The sequence below is a fragment of the Zootoca vivipara genome, chromosome 6 (genome assembly GCF_965207765.1).
Source record: "Zootoca vivipara chromosome 6, rZooViv2.hap1.1, whole genome shotgun sequence".
Classification (NCBI taxonomy): domain Eukaryota; kingdom Metazoa; phylum Chordata; class Lepidosauria; order Squamata; family Lacertidae; genus Zootoca; species Zootoca vivipara.
Window position 1 is genome coordinate 71,411,104 of NC_142589.1, and position 10,706 is coordinate 71,421,809.

General features: G+C 46.1%; 1 protein-coding gene across 1 annotated transcript; it reads left to right on the forward strand.

The window, feature by feature from the left end:
* The first annotated feature begins 4,271 nt into the window (after window positions 1-4,271).
* LOC118086248 (chemerin-like receptor 1) lies at window positions 4,272-9,908 on the forward strand. The gene is made up of 2 exons (XM_035117644.3): window positions 4,272-4,379; window positions 8,733-9,908. Exon 2 carries the CDS (start codon window positions 8,780-8,782, stop codon window positions 9,845-9,847), a length of 1,068 nt encoding a protein of 355 aa, XP_034973535.1. The 5' UTR covers window positions 4,272-4,379; window positions 8,733-8,779; the 3' UTR covers window positions 9,848-9,908.
* The last annotated feature ends 798 nt before the right edge of the window (window positions 9,909-10,706 follow it).

Genomic DNA, 10,706 nt, shown 5'->3' on the forward strand with positions numbered 1-10,706 from the left:
TATTCCACTTTGGGGCAAGTAGCATACATAAATAAATTTCTATACAATTTCGGTAGTCCTGTCCCTATAATTCCCCAAAGAAAAGCTTCTGGGTTTTGTTTTTTTAAAAAGTTATTTTAAACATCCTTTTCAATTCATTGTATATCATTTCCCAGTAAAGTTTTGTATGTTTTAAAGTATGGTTGTGAATTCTTCTCGATTTTACTGTTTTATCTTTTTGTAAAGTGCTTTGTGGTTTTTAACAAATGGCTTATAAATTTTATGGACTGACTGAATATATAAATAAAATAACTTTTAAAAATAAGTTCTGCAAGCAGCATTTTAATGTGTGCTATCCCCTAAATTTAATACCAGCTGTCCAGATTTTGCTGCCCTGAGACAACTACCTCCCTGCTTCTCAGGTGTGGAACAGCCCTGACCGAGAAGGAAGGAACTGGGAAGGGGAAAGTACTGGCAGACAAGCAGAATGAAAATCAGCTGCATCGGTGGTTCTGATCACACGGGAGTTCCTTCATGACTTAGCTCTGGGTTCCTCCTTTGAGAGATGTTCAAATGCCCCTGGATATGGTCCAACAGTTAAGAATAAGGTCAGAGTCCTCCTGGATCAGAGACCTAGGATGTAGCTGTGTTTTTTGTTCCCTTTCGTGTGAGATTCTCCTTCACACTCTTCTTTCCCCTTGGCTGGAATGAAACAATAAGAACACAAGAACTGATGTGGTAAGGAAGACCAAGGCTCATTCTCTAATCTCTGTGGCTGAGATCTCCTGGATGATGCAGACTCTATTGGGCAGTCGAATGTGCATGTGTACTCCATCTGTTTCCCTCCTTCCCACCCCACCCTCTCTGCGGCCCCGGGCACTAGCAACCCACACTACGCCACTGGCGTTGCGACATTCCAATCTGGAATGGAGCAGAGTGCCCTAGTCCAAGGGAGCCTGTAGATGAGGGACCAGATGTAGCTGGAAAGATGAGGCCCTCACAGCCACCAAGGCTACCTGAACCTCCAGTGCCAGCGTTGGCTTTAGAAGAAGGTTCAAGCCTGTTCTTTCAAGGCAAGTGCAATCCCATCTAGAACAGGCCATTTCCTCATACCCCAGACTTGAGAACACATAAAACCTTTGTCTTTCAAGGATTTAACATATTTCCTGTGGCCCAGAGTTAGGAGAGTAGGCTTGTTTTGCGCAGATAAGCTCTCAGCTTCAATTCCTGGCATCTAGAGAGGAAAGTGAATCTCTATCAACAGTTTATCAGGGTTGGAATGGAACTTGAGCAGCATCAGAGCAATAGCTATTTTGTATTTTTATATTGTATTGCCATTATGCAAAACTATGGTGCAGCCACATTTAGAACACTGTGGTCAGGGCCGGATTTAGGTTTCATGAGGCCCTAAGCTGCTGAAGGTAATGGGGCCCTTTATATGTTCAGCTGTCCTTTGTCAACAACAAATTGTCACTGTTTTTTTGCATTGAATATATGGTATATGGTAATTTATGGATCTAGGGACCCAGGTGGCACTGTGGGTTAAACCACTGAGCCTAGGGCTTGCTGATCAGAAGGTCAGTGGTTCGAATCCCTGTGACGGGGTGAGCTCCCGTTGCTCGGTCCCAGCTCCTGCCAACCTAGCAGTTCTAAAGCACGTCAAAATGCAAGTAGATAAATAGGAACCGCTACAGCGGGAAGGTAAATGGTGTTTCCGTGTGCTGCTCTGGTTCGCCAGAAGCGGCTTTGTCATGCTGGCCACATGACCTGGAAGCTATACGCCGGCTCCCTCGGCCAATAATGCGAGATGAGCGCGCAACCCCAGAGTCGGTCACGACTGGACCTAATGGTCAGGGGTCCCTTTACCTTTACCTTTAATTTATGGATCTAATAGGTATCTAAAGCCATTCATGCAACCAGTCCATGCAGAATGTAGGCATATATATAGGAATGAGCAAACCAGTGATATTTTAGGGAGCAGGCTAGCAGGCGGGGCAAATTACTTATATCATAGGAGCCTACACAACACAAAACACTGTTGTTGTATGTAGGTTTTATTTTATTTGGTTTTTTATCTTATATTTTGGAAATGTGCATCCAGTTGTTGTTGTTTTTAAATTTTTCGGGGGCCCCCAAGAGAGTGGGGCCCTAAGCTATAGCTTGTTTAGCTTACATGTAAATCTGGCACTGACTGTGGTACACTTCTGGTTACGTCACCTTGGGAAAGATCATGTAGAGTTGAAAAGAGGAAGCAGAATGATGAAGTGGTTCTGAGAAAAGATGAGTAAGACGGGATCTGATGTAAGTTTACAAAATTACATGTGATATGGAGAAAAGTGGGAAGGGAAAAGCTTTTCTCCCACTCGTATAACACTAGAACTTGCGGACATGCCTGGATAGCTCAGTTGGTTAGAGCGTGGTGCTGATAACGCCAAGGTTGCAGGTTCGATCCCCATATGGGATGGCTACATATTCCTGAATTGCAAGCGGTTGGACTAGACCCAGGGGTCAACAAACATTTCCAGTCCACTGTCCCTCAAACCTTGGAGAGGGGGGTGGGCGCACAGGCAATGAGGGTGCCTTCTCAAAGCCCAATAAGTGCTTATTTTGGGAAGGAGGTAGGAGGGTTCTAGGACCCTGCCAGAGCCTCGTGCCTCCTTCCCAAAGCTCATCTTAAGCCAGCGCCACGAGGGCTGGCGGGAGGGTGTCAAATGTTGGCTTCACAATATATTACCAAGGTGGTTGGATGGGGTGGGGGAAGAAAGAAACCCCGCATCTCCTCCCCACCCTTCTCCTGATTATACTGCAGAGAGCAGGATTGAACCTTGGTGAGAGGAGAGTTCAGGTAACACGCTGGCAAAGTAGACCCTTTAAAAGCAGCCACCTTCTCCTCCTCCCTCCACCATGGCTCATTTGCCCTGCCTTTTGACAGTGCTGGATCACTCCAGGTGGGCCAGCCTGTGGTGATCTGGGGCTTTTCCCAACCCAGTCCAGAAAAAAACTGGAATTGGCCCAATTTGGTTTGGGATCCAAGCTTTGTCCAGATCCAGTGTACTGTCCTAATTAAAAAGGGTAAAGGACCCCCTGACAGTTAAGTCCAGTCACAGACGACTCTGGGGTTGCAGCGCTCATCTCGCTTTACCGGCCAAGGGAGCTGGCGTTTGTCCGCAGACAGTTTTTTCGGGTCATGTGGCCAGCATGTCTAAGCCGCTTCTGGTGCAACAGAACACTGTGATGGAAGCCAGAGCACACGGAAACACCACTTACCTTCCCACTGGAGCAGTACCTACTGTATTTATCTACTTACACTGATGTGCTTTCGAACTGCTAGGTTGGCAGGAGCTGGGACCGAGCAACAGCAGCTCACCCCGTCGCAGGGATTCGAAACTGCCAACCTTCTGATCAGCAAGCCCAAGAGGCTCAGTGGTTTAGACCATAGCGCCACCCGCGTCCCTATCATCCTAATTATTAATGAACTAATGCCAAGATTGGAAATGGAAATGGATTGAATGGAAAGATTGAGGACACAAGGAGAAGGGGACGACAGAGGACAAGATGGTTGGACGGTGTTCTCGAAGCTACTAACATGAGTTTGACCAAACTGCGGGAGGCAGTGGAAGACAGGAGTGATTGGCGTGCTCTGGTCCATGGGATCACGAAGAGTCAGACATGACTAAACGACTAAACAACAACGATGCCAAGATTTCCTTGGATAATATAATTGCTTTTCCCATCCTTCCCTCCAGCTTCAAAAAAGTATTATTCTATATTACAGCATTTCTATATATTTTATATTCAGACTTTTGCTGAAAAAGTTTGCTCATAGCAAAACAGCTTGCACATTTTATCTTTTTGTAGCTTTGTGTGGCCCATCATTCCATACTTCTGTTATAAACATATTTAAAAATATGGAATAACCTCACTTGAGCTCCTTATAGAGAAATGTTTATGTATATATTTTGTAAACACAGCAATTCTATGTGACATAATATGATTCCCTTCATTATGCAATATTAAGAGTTCCAACAAGATGCTTATACTGCAGTTGACTGCAGTATTTGGAGATCTAAGCAACTAGCTTATGTATGAAATTGCACATGAATCAGAGCACTGGTGGCTAAGCAACATGTAGAAAACCCAAAAATTACCTAATTGACCCCTTTTCTCCACTTCCCATTGCAGCTTTCCGGGCCAAATACTGAACAGTGTGTCCTGTACTTAGTTTTAGCATTCGATTTTTACTGAATTGCACAACAATGTAAATATCTTCCTATTTCCTCTGCTTCTTCATCCTGTTGCCCGCAATATTAAAGTGTGATGTTTTAGCAGAATCCGGCCACATTTCCAGAGTACAGATAGAAGTCAGAGACACAGCAAAACTCTACATCCTCACGTGTAACGTAAGTACATCAAGGTGGGGAGGGAGGGTTGCCATCTCCCGTTTTCCTGATGGGGAAACATTCTTAGAACAGATGCACAACAGGAGAAATTTAGTAGGTGCAACTTTGCTCATCACTGTATCCCCTTCAGGGGGAAAACTGCTTCTGTCCCAAATGCAGCTGTTAAGAAAAGCACAGGTTGGGGAAAGAGAGATAGAAAGGGAGCAGTAACAGTTCTACACAGAGAGGAGAGTAAAGGCTGGGGAACCCGAGGCAGGGAGCTCAACTTTGGAGAAGAACAGCTCAGTCTCTTCCTGGACCCGGTAGATTCCACTAGTTAAATCCATTCACTTCTCTTTCCACATTGATCTGCAATTTTCTAAAGGTCCTCAGAGAAAGCACGTTTACGTGCATATTTTTGAAAGCATTTCCTCACAGAATAAGGCATGGGCAGAATTATTTTCTTTTAAAATGATTACTTTTTAAAAAAAGTGTTTTGGTGGGATTTGATATTTCCTTGAGGTGACAGCCGGATTGCAAAAATCAGAAGTAATGATGTCCCTTTCCATGGCATCAACTCAGGAGAGCTGGTCATTTGCCATTGGAACTGACAAATAGCAAATGACTCTAGTGTCTGCACCCTTAATCACATCCATTTCTGCTTCTAGTCTCTCTTGAGTTAGACCCTTAGCACCAAGACTATCCTAATGTGTGAGGGAATCGGACTCTGAATACCAGTTGCTGAAAATCACAAGAGTGCTGTTGTGATCAGGTCCTGCTCTGGTTATCTCCTGCTTGGACTACTGCAATGCGCTCTACGTGGGGCTACCTTTGAAGGTGACCTGGAAACTACAACTAATCCAGAATGTGGCACCTAGACTGGTGACTGGGAGTGGCTGCCAAGACCTGCATGGGCTCCCCCAATTCAAAATGTTGGTGCAGACCTTTAAAGCCCTAAATGGCCTCAGCACAATATACCTGAAGGAGCGTCTCCACCCCCTTAATTCAGCCCAGACACTGAGCAGGGCCATCTAACCCATATGCACTAGGGGTGCAGGGCACCTGGCCACCGGGCTCTCAGGGGCACCAGGCCGAGAGTACGGGCCCGAGAGTTGAGTCCGGGGAAGAGCCCGCCCATCGGTCAGAGTGCAACAGTGGGCACTTCTACTGTGGGCGGCTCTGCACCGCGAGTTTGGGGGGAGACCAAGCCAGCGAGACGCTGAGGCGGCCGGCCAGCTCCGCCCTCCTGTGCACCTGGGACTGGGCAATCGGGGGAGGGGCAGGCGAATATTTGCACCCCAGTGCCGCATATGCTTAAGACAGCCCTGGCACTGAGGTCCAGCTCCAAGGGCCTTCTGGCGGTTCCCTCCATGCAAGAAGTGAGGTTACAGGGAACCAGGCAGAGGGCCTTCTCGGTAGTGGCACCCGCCCTGTGGAATGCCCTCCCATCAGAAGTCAAGGAAATGAACAACTATTTGACTTTTAGAAGACATCTGAAGGCAGCCCTGTTAAGGGGAATTATTATTATTTGATGTGGTTGCTTTTTTTTAATTAATATTCTGTTGGGAGCAGCCCAGAGTGGCTGGGGAAACCCAGCCACTTGGGCGAAGTATAAATAATAAATTATAATTATTTTTAATATTATGCTTGTGGACTTCCCAAGGGAATCTAGACAACCACTTGTGAGAACAGGATCCTGGACTAGAGGGACCCTCAACTAGAGGAATCTTCCTGTGATTTTATTAGTTCCCGCCTTCCCGCTACTCTACCCTAACCCTTCAGTCTCAGCAACCCAACCATGTAGAATGGTCTGCGTGCAAGAAGCAGTTGCGGGGAACACTGTAGCTCTGTGGTAGATCACCTGCCTTCTATTTAGGAGGAGGTCCCAGGTTCCATCCCTGGTGTGCAGTGCTGGGAAAGACTCTTGAATGAAACCCTGGGGAACCATGGCTACTCGGTGCAGATAGTTCTGTGCTAGATGAGCCAATGGACATATGGATGAATGATAAGGGAATGATCTTTTGGATCCTTAATATCTCTACAAAATAGCTTGTGACATCTTTGGGCTGGGAGAGATTTTCTCCAGGGAGAAGGAAGCTGCGTTTTATAAAATGGACCCCTTTATACCACTGTTAAGCTAGAGGAGAAGCCTGCGCTATGTTCTTTGAAGGAAACTCTACTCCCTCCCCCCCCCCCCCGAGGAAACTCTACTCCCTCCCCTCTGCCCCCGGAAGGAACTACTTCACCCTCCCAGCTTCTTGTTCTTCCACTGCATAATCTAAGATCTGCGTAATCTACTGTGAAACAGCATTTTCGTCATCCTTGGTTATGTTTCCACCTCACACCCAGAAAGAGCTTAAGCTACCCTTCTTGAGGCTTGTGGACGTCTTTGGCTTTCACAAGGCAGAAAAAGGACCTGCCTTTACCAAAACAGCTTAGCTGGGGGAGTTAATTTGATGGATAAAAAGAAAAAAAACCAAACCACAGGAACACGTGGAAATGTGTAGCAATTCACTTGGAAGAAGGAAAGAAATGGAAAGAAACTGAAATTGACCGATTCACTTGTCTCTAATGCAGAGCCACATTCTCCCCCTCCCCTTCCTCTCTCCTCCCCCCCCAAAAAAATTCTTTTAGCAGATGTTAGGAATTGATCCCCCCCTTTTCTTTTTTTGCCATTTTTACAGGGGATCTGGACATGGCGTCAAGTTAAGTGTGACATTGTTTGGGTGGCTAGAATCTCAGTTGGCATTATGTTTTGCAACACCCCAGTGGCTCTGCTAGAAAAGAAAGTTAAGAAACAGTTCAAAAGCAGGCAGAGAGCATCATGGGCATGGCAGCAAGTCTTCTGACATGCCGTCATGCTCATGGGTGTCACATTAGGGACCGTTGCCATAGATCAGGGATGTCCAACCGGTTGACTGCGATTGACAGGTCGATCCTCGGGTGATAGCGGGGTAAAAAGAGCATGGCACCTGTTTGATCTCAAGAGGGAGGGAGTTCCAAAGTGCAGGTGCTGCCACACTAAACGGTTGAGTTCTTACAAATGTGGAACGGCTATTATACGGCAGCTGGAATAGTGCCAATTCCACCAATCAAAGCAGTCAAGTTGGCACAGGTGGGGTAAGGCGATCTCATTGGTAAATGGGTCCCAAGTTGTTAAGGGCTTTATATTCTGAAAGTAACACCTTCAGCTTGGCCAGGTAGCAACCAGTGCAGATCTCTGAATGCAGGTGTTATATGTTGGCAAAGCCTTGCTCCTGTCAGCAATCGGGCTGCAGCATTCTGCATTAACTGCAACTTCTGGCTCAAACACAAAGGAAGCCCCAAATAGGGAGTGTTTCAATAATCAGTCTTGAAGCAACCAGTGCATAAAGTACTGTGGCAAAGGTTTTTCCGCTCCAGGAATGGCTGTAGCTGTCACCAGCCACAGTTGGCAAAAATGGTAAAATATAAATACAATGGAACCTCAGGTTTAGTACATGGGCAGTGTTTTATGGTGTGCCCCAGGTCAACAACTTTGGGTCCCCTCCCCCAAATGGGTAGATCATGGCTATTTTTTTCCCCCAGGAGTAGATCACAGTCTCTTGGGAGTTGGATGTCCCTGCCCTAGAACATCAACTTGAAGAAGGCAGCATCTCTTGAAGCAAAGTGTAGAACTAACCTTTTAAAAAACGAATTCTGGATAATGGCACACGGGAAGTGGTCTTGTACAGAGTCAGACCACTGGTATACCTAGCTCAGTATTGGCAGTGGCTTCCTAGGGTTTGGGGTAGGAGTCTCTACCAACCCAGATGGCTGTATAATCCTATGCCCTTTTAAAATGTGTGTTTTTTGTGGGGGCTGGGGCTATTGGGTTGCTGTTTTTGTTATGTATTTTGTGGTTTTATATCTTGATTTTATTCTGTGAATAAATTTATTAATTCAATAAATAAAAATAAAAACAATCCTAGAAGGGCTGTGGCTATAAGGAGGATGACTGAGGGGACATGGCTGTGATGTGACGTGGCTGCAAGTATCATGAAGGAACCCTATACTTTATTAATTTAGTGCTACACTCCTGTGAAAGGGGCTCTGCAAACAACCTTTTGACTGAGCCAGGTTTCCACCAGCCACATATTTGGTGTCATATAGGGCAAGTGGATGTATCTTGGATAAAATGGCCTTACAGGTGAAGTTGGGAGGCATGGTGAGTCTAATTAGTGCTAGGGACTGAAGGCTACCTACCCCTTCTCTAGAGACATTTGATTGTCTTCTGTGGGAAATGGATGGATATTAATCTGATCCAGCCAAGGAAAAGGGACATTGGAGCTCCTCTGGTCCAACGCCTTGCTCAGCTCCTTATGTTCTTCTCAGTCTTTCTCTCTCTTTTTCCAGGTAGGAAAAGAAAGAAAACACGACTGCTGAGTCTCGGTTGGAAGGGAATGGAGTACACAACTCTGCCGCCAGTTTTCACTGTTCCCGACAATGCTTCTAATGCCTCGATTGTCCCCTCTCTGGGGAAGAAGGCCAATGGAGGGACCTATGACTTGTACAAGTGGATCAATATTATCACTATGATCATCTACAGCCTCGCCTTCCTGCTGGGAGTCATTGGTAACGGGCTGGTCATTTTCATCACCGGCTTCCGTATGAAGAAGACGGTCAACACAATTTGGTTCCTCAACTTGGCCATTACTGACTTCACCTTCACCTTCCCGCAGCCCTTGACTGTTGTCTATATTGCCCTGAATGCTCATTGGCCATTTGGCCTGGTGATGTGCAAAGTGATCAGCACACTTGCTTTCTTCAACCTCTTTGCCAGTGTTTACCTCCTCATGGTCATCAGTATCGACCGCTGCATTTCTGTGTGGTGCCCTGTATGGTCTCGGAATCACCGGACCCCCCGGCTGGCTTCCTTTGTGTCGCTGGGTGTTTGGATCCTGGCTCTGGTGCTGTGTTCACCCTACTTACATTTCAGGGACACCGCCCCAAACCCCAATGATCAGAATGTGATCAACTGCTTTAACAACTATGGCAAGACCAAGGAGGAAGTGAATCTCAACCGACAAGCTCTCATCATCAGCCGGTTCATATTTGCCTTCGCCATTCCCTTCAGCGCCATCCTCGTTTGCTATGGGGCCATTGTCCTGAAGCTGAGGAGGGAGAATTTGGCTCAATCGAGTAAGCCCTTCAAAGTCATCACTGCTGTGATTGTGGCCTTTTTCATCTGTTGGTTCCCTTATCACGTCTTCTCTTTCCTCGAGACAAAACTTCTCGTGCAGCCTGAGCTGATGGGGGTTTTGCGTATTGGCTACCCCTTTGCCTCCAGCTTGACATTCATCAACAGCTGCCTCAACCCAATCCTGTATGTCTTCATGGGGCACGATTTCAAGGAGAAGCTGAAACACTCCCTCTTCTCTGCCTTTGAGAACGCCTTTTCTGAGGACAGCAGCCAGAGCATTTCTGGAACCAAGGACAAGTCCTCGACTGAGTTCGATGCCCGGCCATGAATATTGTTTTTTTCAATTGTTTTTGTTAAAGATTTTCTTTAATTAAAAATAATAATACATACAGTGTCTCTGTTTTTCCAACTAAAGCATCCATGACAGATGGCTACCCCACCTCTGCTTAAAAACCTCCAATGAAGGAGAGTCCACAACCTTTCAAGAGAGACCCTTCTACTGTTGAACAGCTCTTACTGTCAGAAAGTTCTGGTGTTTAGTTGGACTCTCCTTTCTTGTTACTTGAAGCCATTGGTAACTGTGCTGTGCTAAAGGTGCTGAGATGTGTAAGGAGACCCCTTTCTTCCTGCCAGAGATACAATTCCCAGAGCTCCCTGTGAAGAAGAATTGATTGTTAAATCAATCTGGCAGCTGTAGCTTTGTGAAGGGAAGAGGTGTCTCCTATGAACGCTTAAGAAACTACCATCCCCAGGATTTGTGTAAAAGATATACCTGCTGCAGATCTCTCCGTCATTCATCTCTTAAAGAAATGCTAGGTGGAAATGCAGCCCCCCTTCCAAGCTAGGTGTGCTTACCTTATAAGCAAGATGAGGGATCCTTCTGTCTCTGTTTCCCTTCTGTAGGGTGGCATCTTACAGGATTTTGCTGGAATATATTCATATAAGCTGAAAGGTAATTTATACAGTCATACCTTAGTTCTCAAACAGAATGCGTTCCAGGAGTCCATTCAACACCCAGAACTGTTCAAAAACCAAGGTGCGGCTTCCGATTGGCTGCAGGAACATCCTGCAGCCAATTGGAAGTCGTGGAAGCCACACCACACGTTTGGCTTCTGAAAATAGTTCAAAACCAGAACACTCACTTCCGGTTTTCGATCGTTTGGGAGCTGAAACGAACAAGTTCCAAG

Excerpts from the sequence above, each read along its gene's own strand:
- LOC118086248 (XM_035117644.3), top strand. The coding sequence starts at position 8,780 with ATGGAGTACACAACTCTGCCGCCAGTTTTCACTGTTCCCGACAATGCT.